The following is a 26,618-nucleotide window of genomic DNA, read 5'->3' as shown; positions in this document are numbered from 1 at the left end:
ATGATTATGCATGAAATAACACTTCTGATGCAGCAGATACGTATTGCTAATGCTTAGTTTATGGCTGTTGCTCAGACTTGCCTAGTGCGAACAAGCACCTTTGATACCTCTAACCTCGATATAACGAACACGGGTATTACGGATTATTGGCTGTATCAAACTCTTAAAAAAAAATGCAATCTTTAAATACCTAGTATTTATCGAACGTGGTTGGCCATAAAACGGATATAATATCAAACTCCCCAGTTCCAAGCCTTGCTTGCATCTAGCAGTTATGTTTTTATTTTGCGCTTGCTAACGGAACCCTGGAAGCAGTCGCGTGAGCAGTAACCATCTTGCACTCAGCATGTCTGCCTTCACGAAGATGGCAAAAACAGCAATGGCTTTCGTTGTGGCGTATCATTTTCCACGCGGTATGGCTGTAAAGCGGAGAAGCCACCCTAGCTGACGCTTAGCCTGCCGCTATTGCTCGCTGGCGGTGCTATGCGGGGAAGCCGAGCTAACTAGCACTCGTTTTTTTGCTGCCTCCGGAGTCTTTGCGAGCGCCTTATAAACTATGTGAAACTTCGGAAGATGCCTCCCCAATTTTGTAAGTTAAAGATTGCCAGAGTTGCCATCCATTCACTGACTAATTTGCGCTGCTGTTGCTTGTGTTCCTGACTAATTTTTTATCCATAACCTAAGAGTAGCGCAAGACCAGGACGACAGACACAAGGGGAGAGAACACACACCAACAACACAGGTGCTAACTTCCGACTGACGAAGAATACCAAACCCAACCAAGTGAACGGAACCTGAGCAAAAGTAGCGCATGCGCTTGACCTAAGAGAAAAAATCGCAAAAAAGGTGCGATAAAATGCGATAAAAAATGAGAGATCACGGATGTTTTGAACCCAAGATTTTTATTACAAAATTTTGGCTTTATCGAACTATTTTAAGATTTCTTCTATCTATTTGATATAACGAGCTGCGACTGTACATCTGAGCAAAAGTGATTGGCATTTCAAGCCTATCAGCAACATTATTATGCTCATGAAGAAATTTAATGTAGTTTGTAGTTGTCATCATAATTCGTAATGAGATTACATCTAGACTTGAGGAATCGATTCCAACAACAAAGATGTGAACCAAACGTTTGACTAAGCACTCGGTGCCATTTCTTTTGACCATGTGTAGCAGAGATATTAGGCTCTAGTTTTGCTTGTGTATCATTGATATAAGTTGATTGTTTTGTTCTGCCATGCGTGCCGAGGAAATTTTTCCATTTGGAATAAACATGAAAAGCAGAACAATTGAAAAGACATCACGCAAAGTTTATTTCAAGCCGTGAACATCTGGAAATGCCGTTGACAATATCTGGAAGAAATAATTCATTTTAGTTCATTGTGACGCAGTGCAGCCATGCACAAAGGCATATATTCTGTACTTCCAAAAGGTCTATGTGGTGTGCTTTACCCTTTATTAACAGAGTTCAGCTAAGGCGGGTTCACAAGTGCTCCGAGAATTCTTTGCTTATAGCTTGCAGCAGAGAAGATTGCAGTGTCTAGGGAGACAGCACTGCCAATGTTTGAGCAATGTTTGAAAGCCAGTTAACAATTTGAAGCAGCTACAAAACAGTATTATTATCATAACTTTGTGGAATTCCTGAATACATTTTGTTGTACACTGGTGCATGTACAGCTTCCAAAATGTTGCCCAAGATTGCAGTTGAGCTACCTTCCCAACTAGAGTACATAGAACAGGGCTGAACAGCATTCTGCACACCCAACATCTCGCAAGTCAACCAAGTTTAGCTTAACAGCAACAAACTTTTTGTTGTCATCAGCCCGGTAACATCCAGTGCAATACAAAGGCCTCTCCCATATTCCTCCAGTTAACCCTGTCCTGTGCCAGTTGTGGTCACATTTTCCTCGCACACTTCCCAATCTCGTCTGCCAACTTGATTTTCTGCCGCTCCCTGCTGTGCTTAGCTGTCTCTTGGAATCGGACCACTGGTTATCTTTTCTCTGCGTTACATGCCCTGCTCACGCCCATTTCCTCGTGATCTCAACTGGTTATCATTAGCTCGTGTTTGTTCCTTGATCTACCCTGCTATCTCCCAGCCTCTCAACATTACCCACATGATTTACCTTTCCAAAGCTCACTGCAGTGTCTGCAAATTAATTTAAATCCTTTTCGTTAGTCAAGGCTTTCCTATTTTCTGCATTCCTATTGTGACTCGGGACAGAGAAAGTAAACATGGCTTGTGAGAAGCCTCTGTTCTAGCAGTGACTTTAGTACCATAGTCACAAAAAGCAACATTTATGCTTGCAATGTTATGCTGCATGTGTATGGACTGCTAATCGAATTTCAAGCGCACTGTGGAAAGAAACGTATGAAAAGGTGATCAACGTAGACAAACAAATGCATGGAAATTAAATACAAACTGTGCACTGGCCCCACATCTTCGACTAGTAACATGTGAAGATAAGAATGCATGAGGATTCCAAACCTTGAAAAGCTGCCTATCTCTAGGTGCATATGACAGGCTTGTTGCAGGTTTCAGCTCGGCAATGTGAGTCAGGAGCTGCTCCAGGTCATATTCACTCAGAACAGCTAACGTAGCACCCCAAAGAAGCCTCTCCGCCTCAGGCAGAGCTCTGCTCCTTGTGTTCCTGAGGTGCTTCAGTATTGCATCCTGAAGGGCGAGCAAATGGAGAGATCAGGTACTGGGCACACACTGGCACTCCAAAAGGCATAAGTAATTATTTTTTTGCCTTCAGTTCAAGTGGGCCATGCGTGGCCTGTACAAGAAAAGACGAGCAAGATGGATTCATGCCATCCACAAATTTCCCATACTTTGACATCAGTGTGCAGCCTTTTTAATGTTAACCTGTCAAAGACACTGAGATACCAGCTTGTTAAAGGTTCAGCATGCCAAATTAAAATTTTTCTTGCATAATGAATGTACTTTTTTTCTGAGAACATTTACAAAAATTTGGGAGATTCATTGATAGCTAAATATCAGATACACAAATGTGTCCATTATGCAAGTAAATACAGTACACAAAGGCAGGCTATGTGAACACAAACCATGCCTTTAAGAGGCAGCTTTCATCACTCACTTAATTTTTTGATGGATTTAGATGAACATGTTTTTGCCTGTTTGTAATGTTCCCAAAACTATGTGCACAAAATTTCTGCATTATATATCTCAAGAACCTTCTTTTCTACCAAATTTTTCTCTTCTGCACCTTGTGGAAAGCCTTCAGACTTTATGAAATGCAGTAGAAAACTGGTTTGACCTTCACTAGATTTCTGAATGCCTGGTCGGTGTCAAGACAATCTTAAGACTGTTTTTCTTCCCCAACACAAACTTTTAGTAGTCATTTTTTGTTGTGTAGTTGGCACAGACGTGTTCCCTATGAACAAGAATTCAGAATATATCAAACTGAAAAACTAAGATTTTCATTACATTTAGTGTTTCTGGGAGTGCAACAAAAAAAAAAACCTGGGTCAAAATAAACAAAGCAGTTGAGCAGAAATCCATTCTACAAGGTGAGCAACAGCCCAGGAAAGCAGTATTTAGAAAAACGTTTTCAAAGTCAAGTGCCATGTTTACTGCTCTAGAACGCACTAGGGTTTCAGCCCTTGGTGTCCGTTTGTGAATACAGCATTGCTTGACTGTTTAAGAGAGCACATTGTTGAATGAGTCGGTAGTTCTGTATCGCTTGGCCGTGAACTTTCTGGTGTTCGCTTGTGAGAAGAATACGTGGACATTTATCAGTGTTACTCTGTTTTTGGGAAATCAGTGTTCTTTGGCTAGTTGTATGGTTCAAACACTAAAAGCGATGATTATCAGCAAAAAAAAACCTAAACCTTTAGAGAACGGGGGATAAATGCAAAGAGCTTCATTTTTTTTTTTTTACACTCATTGGTACGCACAATCTGCACAGTTGGTAGTACTACTAGGCTGCTGATCTTGTACGTTGACTCGAGTGAGTTAATGTGGAGATCATCAAACTTTGAAAGTGCTCGTTCACCATTAGACTTGAATTGTTGGGCGCCCGAAACAGGGTAGTCGCATGCATGTAGTTTCTGAAACAACGGAGTGCTGACAACAGAGCTAGCCCCATACGGGGGCAAGTTTCGACCTCTCGTTGAACCTTCTTCAGGCAGCATTTGCTCCGCACTACAAGTCTGTAGTTTTTTTGTAGTACTCAAGATCCTCTGGAAACTTTGTTTTCAACAGTGTTCAAAAATTTGGATGTTTCTTTAGGGGTCATTTATGAACTGCAAGTCATAGCGTTTAAGCAACTAGTAAAAAACGTTGTAGAAGTATGTAAAAAAAGCCGCAAGTTACAATCCTAGCTCCTCATCTGCCATGTTCATTAGGCTGTCCACACATTAGTGTCCTTCTGCAGGTGCCTGAACCCACTTCTTGAGCACTGTGATAAGTTTGACACCAAGGAGAGGAGGACATCCTGTAAATGAGGTTCCTCTCAGACTGAAACACCTGTTTAATCTTGGGTAATGAGGGAGATGTCTCGTATAGAAAGGTCATTTTTCAGATTTTTTTTTTTTTCAATATTTTAGTTTAGATGTGTGCTTTGGGCTCCTCCCTCTGACAGCATCGGTGCTCTTGAGAAACGACAAAATTTGGTGCTAATGGTTCACAACATCGGCAGCAGGCTGGCAGAAAACCATCGTGGGGGCTAACTGTTAAGAGGCTGTTTTGTTCAGGACCTAATAAATGTTAGACAGCTTTGAACTTAACCCTCCAGTTCCTGGCAGCTCTCTGTGAGAATAATGATCGCGGACTCTCCACTGAGGTGGCTAATCCTTTTGCCCCTGAGCTTGGCCCAATGCGAGGTTTTATTCACTGCAGATTAAAGAAAATAGCTCCATGTACCAGCGAGTAAAATTTGTACTAATGACAAACCGTTTTGGACTTTTTTTAGAACAAGTGTTGGTCCATGATCACGGAAGTCCAAAGCCCCAAAAAATATAATGCAAGACAAACTTGCATAGCTAGCTGAAAGCAAGAGCTGGCGTTGTGCCATTGGCTCCCACACAAACTCCACCAGCTGCTGGGGGCAACCGTGGAGGGGAACCTTTGCTCTTTGTGTGTCTACAACTGCGCGTGGAATTGACCTGAGGCACCAGGTTTGAAGATGAAAAAACCAACCACCCACTGAGCCCAAGATATAGTGCTGTGCACCGCAAAAATATAGGGAGTTAAAAAAATGCTGATTTTTTATTCATTTCATGTGATATGCAACATTGCCACTGTTGATAAAACGATTTTTTTTAGTACTTTTCTGTATATTTCAGCAACGAAACTTTGGGACAGCATAGGACAGGAGCCATACAAGCAGATTCTTTAATTTTTAGAAAATCGAATTTTTCGCCATTTTTCGCGATTTGAAACCTGTGTCCCCGCTTAAAATACTACATCGTGCGTGATTCTCCGATAGGGATTAAGTTACGACTTCTGCATGAGTGACACTACGCGGTATGCCACATCATGTAGTGCCTCTTTGGGACTTTGCAAACTTGCTGCCCCTACGTCCTTCCAAAGAGTGGATTATGTAACAAAAATTTTTACCCTGTTGAAGGCAACGGCTGATGACTGCTGGCTGTTCAAACCATTGAGCAAGTTGGAACACGCAGGCCTGTCTTTCCTAAGCTCTTTTATGAGCAGGCTCTCTGTAAAGGACACAGTAAATGTCAGTGCAGTGGCTTTTGTAACCTGTACTCCACGTATCCGACCGTCTTGAAATGTAAAATTTGGCTGCTCTTATACAGCATACCGTGCATGCCTCCTGTAAAAATTAAGAACTCCACCAGCTCTCAGGTGAGAAAATTCACAGTGAAAAGTTGGAGAATGGTTTGGTTTGGTTTAGTTTATGGGGTTTAACATCCCAAAGTGACTCAGGCTATGAGAGATGCCGTAGTGAAGGGCTCCTGAAATTTCGACCACCTGGGGTTCTTTAACGTGCACTGACATCGCACAGTACACGGGCCTCTAGAATTTTGCCTCCATCGAAATTCAGCCGCTGCGGCCGGGATCAAACCCGCGTCTTTCGGGTCAGCAGCCGAGCACCATAACCACTGAGCCACCGCGGCGGCCCCAGTTGGAGAATGGAATAAGGCCTGACTGAACTAAATATTTCATTTGCTCATGAAAAACTTCGCAGAGAGCTTTACCCTGTTGCCCTACTTCGGTCTAACTATTAGAGTATAATACGCGTACATAAATACTCTCATTATGCAACTACTGCACTGAATTGTACAAAATTCAATGCATTAAAACAAGGACAGCTGCTCTATAGTGGTAGATAAGTTAAAGTTCTCATTTAACCTCACAATTTTATAGGAAATGGCAAAAGTTGAACATACTGAAGTCTTGCTTTTACAACCATACCTCAGGTGTTGAAGTGCTCAGTGAACTAAAAAATGAACATCCTATATCAGTGTTACCTTAGCTATGACAGTTACCAACGTCTTAATGAGGTAGTGTCTCAACACACTCAAACTTAAGACACCAATTTTGTCCACTGCAACAGGTGGAGTTGGCATCTAGTAACAGAAGTCGGCAAAATCTTGACATCGCATATGTCATCGATGCTACAGGGTAAAAGAAAAAAAGAGTGATGCTTTTAATATTCTTAAGGGGAAGAGGAGGGGCTATGAAGAAAAAAAAACAGGATGCAGTAACCATCTTGCTCTTGGTGGACACCTGAACCATGCTGTGAGGGAAGGGAAAGAGAGGAAGAGGAGAGAGATGGCGCACATAATCGGCACATGCAATGTGTTGGTAGGTCCAGTTCTCTAGCCCAATATTTTCTGGCAATTTATTACAAAATTTTGCAGACCTATATATATCAAAATCCTGCATTTTTTGGATTCTCTAGATTGAAACTGCCGTTTTAAATGCAACGTAGCTAATCCATACTGATGGGACAGTTTCCCTTGTATTCAGATTGTGACCTTGTGCTTAGTCAATTGGTATTTGTCACCTGTAGTGTATGCAGGTGCAGATCTGTTCGAATCTGGCATCACCACTTGATTCAAAAGATTTTTAAGCTTGGCTTGTGCTTGCAGCAGGTTCTCGTGCAGACATTGAAATTCCAACAGCGCTGGCGTTTCAAGGTTACAGTAGAGTGCATACAGAAGCTCCATGCGGTATGACGGGGACAGTGCCACTGGTACAAGGTGCAAGGCATACGTCTGGTTCACGAGCATTCTGGAACAAAAGAAGCAAAGAATAAAACAGCATACACTTCTAAGGGCATACTTATAAAATGTGATAACAGCAAAACAACAAGAATAACAAACAAAACACTTCTGATTTGTGTCAAAGTTGCGACGCTATAAACAGCCAACTGAGCCACCCAAACTAGAAGGCTGCTAGAAAAACAGGCAAGCTGAAAACCAGGAGAGTTGCCGAGCTTTTATGGCATCTGAGCAGCATAACAACGTCTAGAAAAGCATGGCTTGTGTCATGCATTAAAAAAAAGTTTCTATCGTGCTGCTCTGGGACTGTGTCTGGAAGCATTCACAGCATGCAATGCACAGTGCATCACACTAGAAATGGACTGATCATCGCTGGTCAACCTTTCTTCCTAGCTCTCCAACACCACACCTTCATCTAGTCTGGCTGCCGGTGCAAAAATGGAATAGATGACATCAACCCTTGCCAGTCCTTTCTCTCAACAGTGGTCTACAAATTAAGGTCTGGAGGACTTTCTGAGGCGCTTGAAGACAATTCTAAGGCACCTCAAGCCCTTTACTGTGGCTCCAAACATGCATGTCCATGCTTATCTGTGGAAACGTGCACATCAAGAGCATTTGTTTTTACAGCCCAACTTCAATTCAGAGGTACATGTGAAATGAGCCAGTGGAAAATTTTTGCAGCTGCTCATTTGTGCACAAGCAAAACGCGAGGCCAATTCATGACGCCTACTTGTAATGCCTATTCCTTGTCACAGTAATACATGCACTTCTCAGTTATCTTCAAAGGCACACAAGGAACTACCCACGCATGCAAGGGCAACGATTGTTGGCTTTATAACCACCACTGTCTAGTAAGAAAAGAAAGGAAGGGAGAGGGAAGGCATGGAACGGCCAGAGGTGATGGTGGTCAATGTTTAGGACAATTGTATCCTGAAAGCCCTAGAGGTCTGTGTTCACCGGTCATGGGCACTCTTCCTCTTATGCATTTGGAGGATCATGTTGGCAATCCTCCAAACAAGCTCCCGTGGGCAGGCTCGGTCCATAGCCATGCTGCTGTACAACTTTCCGAGGCAAAAAATGGCTTTCTCACGAACTCGGATCTGAAAGAGAAAGAAAATGGAGATGGTGCAGACTTGACATTTTTGAAGTATTAGTGCTGATGACAGTTTGAAATAACATGCAGTGGACAGCTTTTTCACCTTCGTTGAAGTGTGATTAAGAAACAGAATTTTTCCAATGTTTGTTGGCAGTGGCTCTGTGAGCAGCAAGCAAGTAATGTGTGATGTGAAGCTTGGACGATAACAACTCTGGATCTTCACAAACACCTCCAGATCTATCTGGAAGGTTACCCCACTCCCTGAGCAGGTGGCGTTCTTAACGCCCACCTATAAGCTGCTGCTCTTGAGGGCTGTCTAATATGGGAAAGGCGTGTGAACAGCCATGTGGTCAAACATTGCAAACAAAAAATACCCCATAACAAGCCACAAGGTTGGTTGGTTGGTTTATGGGGTTTAACGTCCCAAAGCGCCTAATACCCGTGCCACACGCGCACAAGAAATGGCAGTAAATGTTTAAGGTCTTAAGTTTGTTAATGCCATTATTTTCGGAGTTGGTGCTACACGTCCACATTTAATGCCATTATCGAAAGTGGCGATGACGATAACGCTTGTAAGGTAGTCAAAACTTTCATCTGAATATAAACATTGCTAATTGGCACAATACATCGGGAATTTTGTTCAAATTTAATGTAAAAACGATTTTCCAGAAAATACGGCTGTTCCTGCTTTACAAGTCGAAAAAGTAGCCATAAACTCGCATGTCATCACACAAGTCGAGAGTAACTGTCAATAAGGCTGGTGAAAATGGCGCTCTTCGGATCAAAAATGCGATATAGATGCTTCAAGTTAAGAATTAACCATTTCCTACTAGTTAGGAAGTTGAGAGAAGCCAACAGCCACAGAAACCAAGGAGCGCAGGGGATTTTTTAAAATTTTTTTTAATTAATTTATTTTTTGTGGTGTTGATCAAGTAAGAATATTACTGAATATGTTGTCGCTTAAAGCTAATTGATTAGAAAAGCAGAAGAAAAAACAACCACATGCCGCCGGTGGGATCCGAACCCACGACCTCCGAACTCCGTTAGGAAGTTGTTACTTATAAAGCTGCATGCTCTTCTGCGTGTGGAATGGGAACAAGAGTACGCATTGCACGGGCGAATGAGTTGTGGCGAACTCAGTAGGTCGCAAATGGCAGTAAGGCTAATGACATTAAATTTACGCGTGTGGCACCGCATGAATGTCATTAAAACTTAAGGCAGTAAGCACTTAATGGCATTAAATCTGTCCGTGTGGCACGGGTATAAGGCTATGAGAGATGCCGTAGTGGAGGGCTCCGGAAATTTCGACCACCTGGGGTTCTTTAACGTGCACTGACATGGCTTATAAAAAGGTTTCATAAGAGCAGGAGCAGAAAAAAAAATTGTTAGTGTGTGAGAGAGCAGCCATGCAAGAATATGGCGATGTCGTTGTGGTGCTGGAATGGTAAATATGGATGAAAAGCGAGCAATGGTGGTGATGGGAAAGCATATGAAAATTTCTAGCAAAAATGTCAAACTCAAGCAATAAGTAAGTTGCTCTCATGCAGGAAGCTCACATGAATCCCTTCTGTCATGCATGAAAGCAGTCAATATGGTGGTCATAAGCAAGCAAGTTAATGCATCATGATATTGATAGTCTGAAGAAAAAACAAATTTACCTACCGAAGCAGTGTGAGTGTTAGCTTCAAGGAGAGAAATGAGCTGATCTGTGATGATTTCTGGGTTCCCCAGAGCAGCCTCTGTGACTGACTCTGTGACAAAGCACCTGATAGAAGCACCGCTGCTTTCTTGTATCCGCAGCAAAGCATCTGCAACACATATAAAAAACAAAGAGTGTCTAGGCATTCACAGCCACATGAAAAAGGGACAGCCTCACTGGTTGCTCTCAAGTTTTCATGCACTGATCTATTTCTCACTTGATGTTTTGACCCATGGACTGAAGAACTGTGTACAATGCTCATAAATTTTATACTTTCCCTTGAGTATTATATGCATACACATGATCTTGCTGCAGCTCTTAGCAGGTCTGCACGCAGATGGCATGTGGACGCACTACTCTGTAGCATTTCTTGTTCAGACCAACTCTGATATCAGATTCGAATGCCACATGGTGGGTCAGCTTTAGAGCACATGAGTGGGTGGTGCGAGTTTTAATGAAAAAAGGAGAAAATTCCGTGCTTTTGTTGGCAAGAACTTCCACAAAATTCACAAGTTTACGCCATTGGTTTGTTTTTTGTGGCCTGATGGAAGAACTGGATCTGTCCACAGGATCAAAAATTGCAGTTTGTGCACACGTGAGAATGCATGTATGCACATACACACAGAAGATACTTTGTTTGTGTCTGCCACTTTATCATCGATGTGCATTTTATGCCTCTGCCACTAAATTTAATGTTGCAGTGACCACTACATACCAATCACATCTGCAGAGAATTCACGCATATGCAGGAAGCTTGCAGTCTCCCTGAAACACATGGCTTGGATGCGGTGGCAGCTGTCGGTATATCTGAATAGAGCATCATGACAAAATGTGCAGCACAATATTAGCTGTTAGCAGCTATATTAGCACAGTATTAACAATAATTGCGCCTTACGTGTGTCGCCCAAAAATTTTTTCATCCCTGTTTCGGCGCCAGTTGCTACAATCAGTACAATATACATGACTGTAAGCAGAATTGCATGCTTCGCTGTTCTGCAAAATTTCTTGACAACAAACCCAAAACAGGCACAGCAAGGCTCAGTTAAATTTAAGCAATAATTCGTCTGTGGCTGGCACTGCCATGAAAGAGCCTGTGGCTTGGGTTTGTGCCATGCGTGGTTATGAGCGCAATGGCTGTCACATTCTTTCTCACATACCATGCATTTTCACATTATAGTGTGCTACGGTTGGTTCTTGTACATGGGCTCAGATTCCTTGATGTTTCAGAATGCTGAACTTGATGAAATTTACAGAAAGAGCACCTTTAGAAGGTTTGCATCCTTAAAGCTAATGTCACGTTTACATTAGCCTGCCACACGAAATACTTCTTTTGCCACTTCAATATTCTTGTTTTACCATGCTTTATTTACCATCAAGCAGGTGCCGCATCATCAAATGAATGCTGTGCAGGCAAGGACAAATACCTTACATTAAAAGCTGTAAATGCTGAACGGTACATAACACTTAACATTTAGTATGTATCGCATAGTAAGTACCATATAGTAAGTAAGTACTGCATGTGGTACATACCACATACACCCTCCATAAACACATATTGGAGTCAGGTGTGGTACTTCATCTGGCCGTCAGAATGAGGCACCAGTTTCGCTGATTTCTGGTTCTTGTCTCGATCCTGCTGCCTTCTGTGCCATAAAGTACTGAAACCTTCACATACCAGAAATAACATGCAAGCAAGCAAAGGACAGGGGCTTCGAAAAGGTTGTTCCCCGAAAGAAACTTGGCAGGCACAGATGTCTAAGTGAGAAACACAGGTAGTAATCATTCAAGTGAACAGTCTGGCTTTTGGCTGGCTGCCATTCACATGCATCGACATCGCATATTTCAGCTGACTGTATGGCTCTTAGGAGAATTTCACAAGCACTGTAGCAAATAAATGATCTGCTAATGAAAGCATGCCTCACACTGAAGCAAACATGATAGCACCAGTAGCAAAGCTGAAAATCTCATCATGCATGAGACACTGCCAGCTAAGCTAGTGCAGCCATAGTTTAATTGTTGTCCTCTTGACTGGAAATTCTGCGGTCTCCTGAAGCTAGTGAAATCAGCTTTCATGGTTGAGTTCATGAGCCTCAGTGAGGTTGCAGTTTAGCAACCACACAATTTTTTTTTTTTTTTTGTCTCAAGATGACGTCACTATATTATGCAGTTGGTATGACAAGAGCCTTCAGTCTCTTTCAAGAGTACTGATGTCACATTATCTTGAAACAATGCTTACCTTTCCAAGTACAACCGACAAATCCACCTAGAGCCAGGAGCCAAATGAAGGGATCGTCTAGATGCCAAGTAGGCCACTGATTGTGCAGCCAAAAACCGTTCTCGAGGGTCCCGAGACTGCACACACAAAGGGAGGAATAAAAATTTGAGCAATGTGCTGCATTGCCCCCGTGAGGCACAAAATCCTGCCACAGTTATCATTGACATGTGGTTCTTCACACAAATGGCTTCTCCAGTGCCCATATCTGCATACGTGAGCAAGAATAAATAATTTTTCTGAGCAGCTGCTCAACTAACATGGACAGTACTAATTGCATTCGGAGATATTTAAAAACCTAGCAACTTATGGAAGGGATATCTTGATTAGGGCCCTAACAATTTGAAAAACAAAAAATTGAGAAAAAAACAACAAAATTTGAGATAAAGATTTGTTTTGTGGCTTTGAAAACAGACTGTGCCTGCTAAGAGATTTAAATAGACAACAATGACATCTTGAACATTTATTTGTTCAAAGCTGTGTCATTATTCATATATTATACTCGTGTAAAACTTCCTAAATTAATAGATACAACAATTTCCTGGTGTCAATTTCATTTACTCTGAACGTGTTGGCACAGCCAATTTTAGAACCGTAATATTTTCAAGTTTTTATAAGGAATCGACTTAGTCAGGAAAACAAAAAGTCAAACGGTTCAGATAGATTTGGGCATAATCTTTAATGCAAATCAGAGGTCCAGCTGGAACTCGGCCCAAGCAACCACTCCATCTTAAGTGCACTGCACACTGACTGTGCTCCTGCTGAACTTGCACTGGAAGCAGTGACTGGTGAAGCAGTAAACAACAACAAAAGATTTTGCTCCAAATCCATATCTGTCTATTGAGCCTTCCAAAATGAAGACTAGACTTCACACAGGATGGTTTAAGTAGCCTCTGTGCCATCACCATCACCAAATGCTGCACTTGTGTGATAAGCCGAACCTTTGGCTTAACTCGATGTCCTGTGCAGCTTATTCAAAGCTTTCGGCTGGAGCAAGTGCAACCTCTACCTGTCTTATGAGCTTTCTAAAAGTGGATAGTGTTTTGGATTCTATCATAGCAACAGGTTAGTAGGGCTTGGTGCTATTAATAGTCCAAACATGGCAGTAGCAGTCTGTTCTTCGGTGCCTGGTAAATACTGGCTATCATAATATAGCAGCTAGGACGTATTTAAAGCTTACAGCAGTTGGAAAATGTAACCAAGTGTTGGAAAACTACTACCAATCTATAGCTCTGCCGAAAAACTTACCACAGAGCAGAAAACATTTACTCTTGGGATGGTATTACTGAGACGCCAAATAAGAGCAGTTTGCGATGTTTAATTTTTAAATACTGGAGGCAGAAGGACACTGAGTGGTTCTGTTACCTCGATCATTGCAGCGAGTTGGCCGAAGGCAAGTGATGTGGCCATGGGACAGATGCGAACCACCTCATCCAGGATGTACACTAACTTGGCCATGGACTGTCCATCGGAGCTTTCCGCTACATCACCTTGTAGCAACTGCACAATCATGGTACGCACTGTGGAACAGTGTGCTGCATGACACACATGCTGTTCTCTACTTAACAGCAAAAGTAGCCTAAAATGCTTTTAAGAAAAGACTCGGGACAAACATGGGTTTGCATCATACTGTTTAGAGAGTAGGTGACAGGAGCTTTCTTGAGGCGTAAAACAAATGAAATCACCAGTCCTGACCCCACAATATCCATTATTTGAATACTGTCGAGTTGCTGTAGTTTGCTACAGACACCAAATCTTTGCTTGCATGCTTTCTCCTTTCAAGTGATGCGTTAAACATTAAAATACATGGATCACCACATGGTATTGGCCTATGACCGCTAAATAATATACAGGGCAATTCCTTTTCTCATGCCGTTTCGGTTTCATCAACCAAATGATGGCTGTGACGTGTAGTTCACACTTAAGTCACCTGAGGCACGAAAAAAATGGCAATGTAACTGCTGATATGCCATTTGTTGTCATTCCAGCTCTTGAAGCTTGTTTAAGTGTTGTACTGAACTAAAACTATGTTTTCTCGTGCCTCATGTGAAGAAATCGAGTTATAAATTATTTAGTGGTTGTAAGCAAACTCCAGATGGCGATCCACGTATCTAGTGCCTAACGCATCATTTGAATGAAGAAAACACGCATCTAAAATCTGGTGTCTATAGTCCTTTAAAAGCATGGACAGTTGGGCAATCTGCGAAATGTTCACAACTTCAAACGCAGCATGGCGGACAGGACAAGGCCTGAGAGGCAGCAAGCCTGCATATCTTGGCACTATTAGAGGCGGCTCATTCTGCCTGCTCACCCACACTTGCACTGACATACATTTACATACATGGTCTGTTCTGAAAGTAGTAGGACTCATTTTTTTAAACAAAATTTATTCAAGAGAATAGTACAAACGATTACAATTTTTCAAGGTAGCACCCTTCCGCACCTACACGCTGCTGCCAATGAGTTTTACAGTTTTCGTACGCCTCCAGGAACGCCTGGACCGGAATGCTGTTTAGCTCCCTCGTCACGGCCTGCTGAACCACCTCTACCGATCCGTGATGTTTCCCCTCGAGCGTCGATTTTATTCTCGGGAATAGGAAAAAGTCTGGCGGGGCCAAGTCGAGGCTCTAGGGGGGCTGAGGCAGCGTTGCCGCCTTGTGCTGGGCAAAAAATCGGGGTCCTCATTCACATGATGAAGAAGATCCTACCGGTTGGCCTTTCCCTCCTCTGACAACACTCCCGGCACCAACTTCGCGCACGCTTTCCTCATGGATAAGTTTTCTGTCACGATCTCAAAAACTTGGGTTTGAGGAATGCTCAAGTCATCAGCAATCATTCTGATACTCATTCTACGATCACGGTTAAGTAAATGTTTCACTCGCTACACATTTTCGTTGGTCTTGCTGGTCGAAGGGCGTCTGGAGTGGTCGTCTTCCTCCACTCTTTCCTTACCTTCTCGGAAAAGCTTGTTCCACTCAAAAAACACCTGATCTACCCATGGAAGCGTCACCGTAGGCCTCCTTAATCATGTTGTTAGTCTCTTTGCCCATTTTACCAACGTTTACTCAAAATTTGATCGCGTATCGCTGATCCAGTAAACGCTCGACGATTCTGCATGACGAGACGTTTCGACAGGGGTTCGCAGTACAAGTGACCTCCTCTCTTCAACGGCCGAGAGCCGACTGCCGATTTTCCCCAGCATTCCTAATATCCCCCTTCAACGATCCTGCACGCGCAGAACACCTCTCGTCCGCCCGTTCGCCCAGGAAAAAACCAGTCCTACTACTTTCAGAACAGACCCTGTATATCATTATGTAAGACTGGAAATGTCTGAACATGGTGAGTCTGCCAACCTAAGCAAACAAAACTGCTGTGCTACCCTTGGCACTGTGTTTAAAAGTATGAGCCCTTATTAGATACCAGGCTAACATCTTTTTTTTTTTTATAGTGAAAATTACAGGGTGCGTCCTTCTTTTCTCACTGAAATTTTCTTTTCAAGCATTCGACCTAACATGCAGGCGTCATAAAAAGAAAAACTGCGGTATTTTTTTTACTACTGATGAAGGGCAGATCATTCATTGCCTACACTGCACCAACACCGGACTTCGCACAGGATGACCGCAATGAAAAAAACGTCAATTGTCATCATCATCTTCAAATGTTTGCTTGCAAATTTTATTTGGGGGAAGTTCTTAAAATGTGAACCCAGCTCACCACATCAATAGTCTGCTGCACTGGCAGAGATGAGTTGCGGAGCAACTCTTTTGAAACAGCATAGCAGAATGGCTTCTCCTTCTGAAATGCCAGCAGTATCAAAATTGTAAATGGGTAACATGGAAATGCGCAAGCGCAAAATTTATGTGAATGAAGTTTTGTGCTTTATTATATCCCCAAAAACACTGGTATCAGTACCAACATTGTAGCAAACAGTTTTAACAAAATCGGGAAGCATCGCCAATACTTTTCTTTGCAGGCACGTGACTGCATGCACTTGGGCTGCAATCAGTTTCAGCCCTGTAGTGCCTTTTGCATCATGCACAATGCAGACCGTACGAGTGTCTGTAGATCTAATTTCTGCTTGTGAAACAATATCACACCTGCGCAGTATTACAAAAACCGCATTTTGCCAACACATTTATTAAACCAGAGACATAGAGCCAACTACCAGAGATGTACAGAGCATGCTGAAAGATCTCTCATTGTAATAGATAACCTTCCCACCAAAGAAACTTGCAACTTCAGCGACCCTACTCCATCATCAGCAGGTGACATTGATTTTGAATCTTACTACTGACTTATTGTGTGCACATGAGTATGCATATGCAGTTTAATGGCTTCTAGGTGCTCAGAATCTAGCTAAATTTGTTAACTTCAATAATACAGTAGCATTTTTTTTCAACAGATCTATGAGCTTCTTACGTTTTTGCACTGCAAGGGTCAGTAATGAGGAAATTCTTGAAGTTCAGAATTTCTACCTCACATTTTTACACTGCATAATACAGGGTTAATCATTCCATGGTTTTAAATCATATAGACTGAAAACAGCAAGGAGAATCATAGCTGTTTTCTACATAACCTGCATTTAGATGGGAAATTATTTTCTACATTATTTAGTAAAGTACCACAAAAAGCCATACATTTGTAACAAAGTCAAATACTAATGTTAGATTTTGCATGCTGGACAGCAGACATTATATATTTCAGTTTAATATGTTACTGAAAGCTCAAAAATGTACCCGCCGAAAATGCACACATTTGGCTTCAGGGTGAACTAAACGAAAGTACTGGCTATATCCAGTGAGCTTTTTATGTATAAGAAGGCAGCAAACATGCTTTCCGCCAACCTTGGTAACTAAAATATGCTGTCAGAGATTACAAAACAATGTGGGCAGCATGCAGGCATATATATACAATTTTTATATATATATATATATATATATATATATATACTATTTTTTTCACTATTTTTGCCAACTTCACACAATGCTCTTGATAGACAGAAGTGTAAAAAAAAAAGAAGGCCTACAACCATTCACACCTTTAAGGGAGGAATAAAATATGCGAATGTGAAGCCCAAGGTCTTCTCCACTGACTCGAGGTTGTTCAAAATTGGTGACAAAAACTGCCATCCTGCGGAAATAAGGTCAATGTTGTGGCTGCAAAAGGAAGGTACAAATGCACAAACTTACTAAGTATATCAAGCTGAAATTTGCATCTTAAAAAATATGTGTGTGTGTTACACAAAATTTCAGGCTCATGTTAGGTAAAGCTCCTTCATGTATGAGTCTCCTACCCCAGAGTTTAAGAGAAGTAGGGTGAGTTAAATGAATACCCCCCCCCCCCCCCCCCCCCCCCCCCCCCACACACACCTTGTTTTTTCTGCTTGCAGTGCCACCACATATACATACACCATTACACAGTCTGTTTATGCAATATGGGAGTAATTACTCATTGGCATCCACCCAAGCTTTCCTTTGTAGCCGTATGGCTGCGCTTGGGTGGATGCCAATGAGTAATTACTCCCTTATTACAAATTTACTCCACCTTGGGGGATTCCCCTAAACATTTGACCAGACTGTTTATGCAGTTCCCATTGGATCAGAAACACTTTTATATCAATTTTATGGCAAATAAAGGGCCAATAAATGTAAATATTGAAAAGTATGCAAACAAAGCTAAAAAAACAAAACAATGCATGGGAATGTTACTATTATTTTTTCTCTCATTGTTGTAGCAAGAAAGTAAGCAAAAAATGGCTGGCAGTTTAACATTGCTAAGCACAAAATATTGTGGCACAGTTTTTTTGCAGGTGGACACCATCGCTATGTACCTGAAATCGCGATTGAGGTGTCCACTGACCCACGGAGCAAGTTATGCACTTCTTCAACTTTTTCATCTTTAGTGCTAATTTACCACATGTATCCTGGCAGCCTATGCTCCAATGTCGCGTTTCTGCACCAATGCAGTCAACTGGAGAAGCATGCTAGGCTAATAACCAGGCAGACCTCTCCTGCATTCATTAAGGTCTCTCTCTCTCAATGTTGTCAATGCCAATACATATTGCTCTAGTGCAGTGTTTCTGCTACAATGCTGTCCACGCCAATGCATGCTGTGCACATCTCTCTGTCACTACTGCCACATAGCTTAAAGCACGAATATTAGCTTGACAGTAGTATTAGTTGATGACGAAGATTATGTGCAATGCATAGTGCGTGAGTGTGTTGCAGCTTAACACGAGGCGTGTTCGGCTGCAGCGATAGCCTAGTGCTCTCGCGCAGAGGCCAGCAAAGCTGGTTTGCTTGCGCCGCTGCTGGTTGGAATCCAAGTTGCGGAAAATTGTTTGATGTATTTTTATTTCTTTCTTTAACTTCGCACAAACACAAAAACATTGCAAACCCACATTCGTTTCACTTGGCACAGACCCACAAACATCGCAAGATCTTGCTTTGGGTTTGCACATGGGAATAGTGCTTTCGCACTAATAATTGAGAGCTAGCAAACAAGCAGACAAAGTAGGACGAACAGCTACATGCCGCTGGGAGCGTGTTGGCAACATGGGGGCCAAACTCATGACCTCTGCAGTCGCATGCAAGGCTCTACCAACTGCACCATGATAGCGGTTGTATCCCCATCTACTTCCAAAGGTATTTATGAAAGTATTCACATGAATGCCTTCGAAAGCAGAAAAGCAGGCAGCTGCCTCCATAGCTCTGTTTGCAGAGCACTACACATGACATGTGGAGGTAATGGGTCCAACTTCCATTTCTACTCTGCCAAACTATCTCCTATTGAAAACGACTGCTCAGTTTCTTGCCTTCTCTAGTTACAAGGACAACGATAACAAAGAAACTCTGACGGAAATATTTCCTACATCCTCTGAGAGACTGTCAGTGTCCTAACACCTGTCAGCCTAATGAGCTTCTTGTCTCTCTATACTTGTCTTCTTAAGACTTGAATATGGACACAAAGCACCCTGTTATCATTGCCAGTGCTAGAGACCTGTGAGACTTTGCATCTAAGTATACTGTGCACAGACCCTGCAAAACAAACTGATGTTACAACTTCTGGCACATCTGCATTTTTCGCATTACAAAGCTATGTTGAGACTAGCAAATCTGAACACTGATTTCAACTGTGAAGAATGCTGATTGAAATGCATTCTTATCCCTTACCTAATAGCATCATAAAGAGCAATAAACAGGTCGTGGACAATGGTGCCAAACTGAAGCATTTTGGGGTGCAGTTGGCAAAACAGGTTTCCATGTCCCACTGTCTGCAGAGAGAGGAAAGTTTAAAGGCATGACATACCAGGAAAGAAAAATGGAAGAGTTCACATAGGGTGCATCATACAAATATCTCCTACTTGCAATGTGAAATGAGCTATTTCAAACCAGGGATGAAATTAACATCGGCACTGCGGCCATTAACAAAGAAATGCACGTATCGTAGGTTGGCAGCATGCAAGCGAATGAATGAACACATCCATTATAGTATGTGTATATTGACGAATAACTTTGAACAAGCTATCAATGATGAAATATACCAATGTGGAAAGCAGCATTCATGAAGCATTTAAGCACACTGCAGCTACACTAGGCTGAGAAAACTACTGAAAGTTAAAACACAATTTCTTCATGTTAAACACATTATTTCACTCAACGCAAAATTAAGGTATGCACCCAACGGTGCCACAATACCATGCCATTAGAATTTTTGTTCAACTGAAAAGGAAACGTGGAAGCAATGGTTATAGTAAAGGGACACTTGGGATAACTTTTACAACTTTTTTTTAGATTTACATCGATTGTGTGGACTTTTATTGCTACATATTTTGGAGCTTGTTCAGCAGCAAATACTCATCTATTGCCGAGAAAATTAGACCTAATATTGGAACATTTTTTTCCCGTCACTAGGTTCGAACTTCAGGCATCAAGGTTGAAAAGGACTCTGTGATCACCATTTAGGAGTGAATGGTGGTTTAGCCTATCCTCAGAGATCCGCATGGCGTAATAAGTTTTTATTTGCGTGCAAGATCCTACAGTGCTGTCAGGCATTGCAGTCGGGGGATAAATAACAAAACAGCATAAATAAATAAATAACAAAAAATGCACCGCAGCACAGCAGTTTGCTTGCAAAGACGGCTTGTAGTAGTGGTATCTGTGCGCGTGCGTGCGTGCGTGCATGTGTGTGTGTGTGTGTTCGCGCACGTGCGTGTATTGAAATGCTCCGTTTAAAATGTACCCCCATATAAATGTTTGTGGCCTGCTAACATAAAATGACACTGCTGCCCTTCAATTGGCATGCTTTATACTGAAAGAAGTTAATTGCAGAGGAGTAAAGATGCACGTGCCTTGAACAGTTCCCAGCGTTCTTCAAACAGTGGATCTGTAGAGTTGCCTAGCATGGCCAACTGATCAACAAGAAACTGTAACACATTCTGAAATACAAATTCTGTCATGAGCTCGGGGAACTTGCATGGAATAATCAGCAGAAGCATGCTTCTGTAATCAGTAGACAAAACCCATTGGTTGAATGGGCACAAAATACGATTCTTGGTAAAACCGTTTACCATATGATCAGACATTGATATGATCAGGCATTGATAGAGCTGTACATATCTGCAGTAGCTAGCCTTCACAAGTGCATTTCACCATGATCACAAATTCTAAAGTTTTGAAGCGAAACTAGCTGCCATTTACCTGGCTTACAGTTTGAGGAGGAGGAGGAGAAGGAAAGGCAGAGAGGTTAACCAGGAGAAGAAACCTGTTTGCTATCCTGCATCGGGGGAAAGGGAAATTAGAAAAACAAGTGCGCTCTATCAGAATATAGAGCATAATTCTGATCCTGCAAGTTTCATCCAACATACCTGTTGTGAAACCAATTTTGCAGTGGCCAGATCTAGATGCTTGATTCACAGAACATGCTGCCAGACACTGCCACACACATAGCACAGGAATTAAACTAACCCCGCAAACCAGCAATGAATGTGCTTCCCCCTTTCCCTCCACATTTCTTGAATTAAAATTCAAAATGTCATAAGTATATGAGCACAATGAGTAACCTCTTGACAATTTGGAGTTGGGCTAGTTGGTGTCAAGTCATGTTAAGAACAGTGCTGGGGCAGCATGTCACTACAGCCTGATACAACGCCAGCAGCACTTTCTCAACATGAACAGAGGAGCATATTTGGGGGAGACTGTGCTATATATGGTAACTGAAAATATGTTTTAGAACAGCTAACATGAGATAGGTTCTAATGAAAAAGCAGCAAGTGAGGTTTATTTGCACTGAATGGGGCGGTTAGACACAGTTTAAAGAAGCAGCTGTGAATCCACTGTACGACAGAGGCTGTGCAGTGCTCTTTAGATTTCGTGTGGATGCTAATGAGTAATTACTTTATAATACAGATTTACTCCATCTTGGGGGATTCCCCTAAAACGTTGTACTGCTAAAAGTAACCTTACTGATGAATTTTCTAGAGCATGCAAAAAAGACGGGAACGTTGGAGAGAACATAAAACATCTTAGAAAAATTTTCCTCTGCAAGGATTATCCAAACCAATCCAACTGACCACAAGGTTGCCACAGCTGTATGGCACATTGTTGATTGTTGAAACCATGATGTGGGCATGGCAACATGCTGTCATCAGCTGGACTGCTCTGCTTTTGTGCGAGAGGAAGCCAGTGTTGCTGAGTAACAGTGCAAGGCTGCTGACCCAACCTCTCTCCACTACATCGCAGTCACCTGGCAATGTCAACTGCTTACACTGAACCACACAGGTCTGGAAGAGAATCGGGGCACATTAGTAGTTACCTGTAACAGGGCAATAAAAAAATGCACTGGAGAGACTCCACTGCCATAAGAGGTATAGATAGAAATAAAATCAGCAGTAATGAATGCACCTGACCCTCAAGAGTTGGTTATTTGGCAATAGAACTATAAACTAATAAGCAAGATAAATGGTAGCAAAGGGCAACACAGTCAGCTTTTGGTAATTCAAAGTTTAAGAAGTCAGAAAATTTGCTCAAATTATGAGGAGTTTGAATTGAGAGCAGCCTTTTAATACACTTGATATTGATGGGAGCGAAGTCTCAGCTCAAATAAACCAGAAGCTCCTAGTAAGCAAGTTCAAATCAAAGCGAGGATTTATGAAAATTGCTGAAATGCGCATGTAATACACCTTTTCAGAGGACAGTTGCATTCTTGGTAATTATCAGACCATGGAAGCAGCTGGAATTACATTAGAGGAGCGACAAGTGACAAAAAAGCAAACAATTCTGTGGCTGAGTCCTCAAGACTGCATTTTCTTACTAGCCTCATTATATGTGAGCACACCTGCGAATTATAAAATAATGGTGGTTCCTCAGACATAACAATATCGAGAGATGCCCATTCATATGTTTCATGAAAACTGCTTCATATTCTAGTCAGTCAGAAAAACAATTTGGAGCTGCTTCACTGATGAAGTATCCTATAACAAGTCTAATAACAGATTATTACTGCAAAAATGAAAACTTGATGCTGAACTTTATTAGTAGTCTGAAGCACGACAAAGGATATGCACAGAGGCTAAAAAAGTTGATGGACTGTCTTTATTCCACTGTTTTTTCAATGATCTGCATTTTCTTCAGAACAAATATAATACTACGCACATCAATCAACAAAAGTAACTGGAGCCCTGTACGGTGCGACAGCTACACTGCTGGCACTTTGCATCACTAAAATTGAGAAGTGTGTTGTGCACAGCCTCCACAAAATTGAAGCAGGGTTTCTATCTGAGCTAGTTGGTTTTGGAAACGATCTTTCAAAGAAACGTAGATGAACATGTTACGAGTATAATCAACTACAAGTATGCTTCCTTAATTCGCAAGAAGGAAAAAAATTTCACTGGAATGGTGCAACGGTATGTTTGTTTAGTCTTATCCAGAGGTGTGCTTTCACTGCTGAACCACGAAGAGATTGATGCAACAATGACTACTTCAAATTAAATGACAGCTTTGAGCACTCAAACTTCTTTCCAAAGCATTGCAATGGGAACAAGCTGGAAAGATAAAAATGCAACTGCATTATAAAGGAACTGGGCTACACACCTGAAGTTGTGTTTTTATGAACTCTGTGCTTGAAGTGCTGTCAAAAGGCTCTACATAGGGAGGGTAGTTCATACTTATAGTCACAAGGGTGGCCCTGCCAAGAGGCCTGTGTAGAGCTGCAACAGAATGAAGAGGGTTAAAATATGCTACCTATATGGTCCTCATTCATACTAAATCTCTATCAACAAGATACAATGAGAGAAACTAAATGTTACTTACCCTCTGAGATGCATCAATTGCATATACACAGTGAGCATGCACATCTTTTTGACTGTGCTAGGCCTAGCAATGACTTTTTGTACCAGATGAACTTGGCACTCTTTACATTGCAGCTTGCATGCTTTTTTAATGTTAGCTATTGAAATACAAAACAAATAAACTCTGTAATTTGAGAATATGTGAAAGGGATGGAAACTCTTTGCTGAAGCAGCAAAATGACCCATGTCATGAGAAGCACAAGACGTGAATATATGAGCACAGCCATACCATGAATAGCATTATATGCTAAGATGGGGACACTACTCTTGATTGGGTTGATTCAACAGGACAGTCTCGAAGCATCAAAAAGGTACCTTGGCATTTCCTTGCCTGATTCCAATTTCGTTGCCATTAAATCAGTTTTCAAGTTAGGTTAAAAAGCAGGTGAGATGCAAACTTTGTTTGTCATCAGCAGATGTGGTAACAGAATGCAGATCATGTGTTCAATAAATGGGAGAAGAAAAGGGCAGGAAGTTATGTGCCTTCTCTGTCATTCTCTACAAAATGCACTGACTGAGGGTGTTCACAACATTTTTGTGCATTTCTTCTCAGCAAACTGTAATTGCACAGCTGGCATAACATGCAGACGAGGTGCATGGGGGTCATCAATGCATCTGCAACACCATTTTTAACTAATGGCTTTGTTGAAATTTTTCAGATACTGACTTCATTACAAGGGCCGTCTTGCTACTGCACTGTGCAGTAAGACAAGCTGCTGGGAGAGCTGATTCGCACTTTTCAACATAGCTGTATAACTTTCAGGCATTACATAGGGGAGGGGGGGAGACAAAAATTATTACAACAAGCGCATGGGTAACTGAAGTGCAAGAAAGACATTCATCAGGCCAAACAGGTCAGATACCCAAATTTCAAGAATAACTACAGCACGCACTTATCTGCACATTGCAGATCCTGTGCTTGTGAACCACACACCTGTAATGATAAGGCTCCAGGCAAAAGTAAAAACTAACTACTCAGCCACTGTGAGAAGCTTCCCATGTATAGAAGGGAGGTGCTGAGTGTGAACGAAGCATTGACGTACATAAATCAGTACTTGACCACTTCTCTGCCATTTGATGAGATGTTCACTGTATCAGACAAGGTGTTTGCTTTGGGAGGTATACTCCTCTATTCGTTTTTTTTATTACGCTTTTCCTATTGTGGCTGCTCTGCTAGCAGCAAGGTGCTTGTCTCTGCGCAGTTTGCATGTCTGTTCGGCTCCACTGGAGAGCAAGTACTATCAGTGAAAGTCAGTACCTGCTTTAAAATTTCACTTCATTTCCCCGCACAGCACCACTCGAGCACTCTATAGTTAAGTGTGGTCGGGCGTTCTACTGTTCATTACAGTGCTATATGAATTCCCCAGCCACCTGGTGCATTCAATTCTTGTTTTTACTACATTCTTGCTCAATTTACTGGTCCGGCATTGTTTTGTGTTCACATTCTTCGCTCACCTACAGCCTGCAAAAAATCTTTTTTTTTTTTTTTTACATTGTAATGGTTTAATTCACAGCAGTTGCGGTGCGCTCTTGACGGGACTGAACATTCTGCATGCACGTTTACAAAGATTTGCGTTGATCTATATATTTGCACTGGCCCAGGCCTCCTCATTCTTGATCTTGCAGCAGGTGGCTGACTACAGCTACAAGCACCGTGCTACAAAGAGTTCAAAGCAACAAGACTGTTAGCAGTGCATGATGAAAAGCTTTGCGACATCTTGTCGCCCTCATATTATGAAGAGACACCGTTGTGGCGGCCGTAGCCTGAACGCAAAATAATTGGTTATGAGGAGGGGGAAGGCGCAGTAACTTTCTTTGGCGGAAACCATAACCGCGCCACGAGGGAAGGGAGAGGGAGGGAGTTAAAGAAGACGGAGAGAAAAAGGCGCCGTCGTGGAAGGCTCCGCGGATTAATTTCGACCAACTGGAGCTCGAGATCTTTTAACATGTACTGACAGCGCGCGCAGCACATCGCACAGCCTCAATCGAAACGCGGCCGCAATGCAGATTTACGACAGGTAAGTACAGATAAGCTGCAGCCAACGCCTTTCAGTGAGTACATTTGCCTGTATTCTTTCATTTTTAACCACCGTCAAGATAGTGGCACGCTCGGAAAATGCTGGCATGCGATGGCAGCCCTGCGCGTTTTAGGTTTCGCAAGCAAGCAGCGCAATACGCCACCCCCCTCCCTCGTGCCTCCTCAGCAAAGAGAACGAGCCGCACGTGCCGGCACCAAGAGCCAATGACATATGACGCAGTTTGTAAAAACGGCGGCATGCTTTACCTCGTGTTCGCTGTCCGAAGAAAAGCGTAAGGGGCTTTAAAGCGTAAGTGATCCAAGCGCCAAGAGACCAATGGCTGAAAAGATTCGGTTTAGTTTTTTCTTCCGCGGGGCGCAGCTGCCGCAGCTTAGAGTAATTCGAGCGCGCTAACCGCATGTAGCGATAATTCTGAAGGCACCCCCTTAATTCGTGACGATTTTTTTCCACACGATGGCGAATTTCTGTCATCTTTGTCATGAGTACTAATTTCGCGAATTTATTTACCGGCGCTAAAAGAAAGCTACCACGTGACAGCTGCTGGCACATCCTTGGCGCGTGTCTCGGCATGCCTTTCGTCCAGTGCGCACGTCCGCGCGTACCGCGGTCTGCGCAACCTCGTTCAGCTGGCCATGTAACCGAGTGTTTCGGAAGATGGGTGCACCGGCATAAAAAATTTTTCCGTGCCGAAGGCGACGTCCACGAGTCATTCGTAGAAACGCATACAACGCGGCGCCCGGGGCGGAAACACTTTTCCTTTTCCTCACATTTTGTGCGATGATCGACAGAGCGGGTTATGTGCAGTAATTTCTGTTTGCCGCGTCGAGTGAGTACGGAAGAGTTGAGCGCCGTTACAGTGCGACATACTCAGCGCGAAATGGAAGCGCTTCAGAGAAAAGCGGATTTTGTTCTCCGAGACACGTTTTTGGACGCCCAGGTAGCACCGC

The 26,618-nt window shown here is 42.4% G+C and overlaps 1 protein-coding gene across 1 annotated transcript; it reads right to left on the bottom strand.

The window, feature by feature from the left end:
- Positions 1–1,292: 1,292 nt before the first annotated feature.
- LOC149372110 (sister chromatid cohesion protein PDS5 homolog B-A-like) lies at positions 1,293–26,004 on the bottom strand. Its single transcript, XM_089566466.1, has 16 exons — positions 25,917–26,004; positions 23,376–23,491; positions 21,857–22,066; positions 20,636–20,722; positions 19,458–19,558; positions 17,324–17,441; positions 16,000–16,080; positions 13,651–13,785; positions 12,250–12,365; positions 10,729–10,820; positions 9,977–10,122; positions 8,176–8,318; positions 7,002–7,228; positions 5,588–5,688; positions 2,492–2,677; positions 1,293–1,356 (listed from the first exon to the last, which is right to left on the bottom strand). Exons 2-16 carry the CDS (start codon positions 23,445–23,447, stop codon positions 1,315–1,317), a joined length of 1,857 nt encoding a protein of 618 aa, XP_089422592.1. The 5' UTR covers positions 23,448–23,491; positions 25,917–26,004; the 3' UTR covers positions 1,293–1,314.
- Positions 26,005–26,618: the final 614 nt, after the last annotated feature.

The sequence above is a fragment of the Amblyomma mixtum genome, chromosome 1 (assembly GCF_055824585.1).
Source record: "Amblyomma mixtum isolate Tamu chromosome 1, ASM5582458v1, whole genome shotgun sequence".
In the NCBI taxonomy this organism is placed as follows: Eukaryota; Metazoa; Arthropoda; class Arachnida; order Ixodida; family Ixodidae; genus Amblyomma; species Amblyomma mixtum.
Note: the sequence above shows the minus strand (reverse complement) of the source record. Positions and strands in the feature narration are given on the sequence as shown.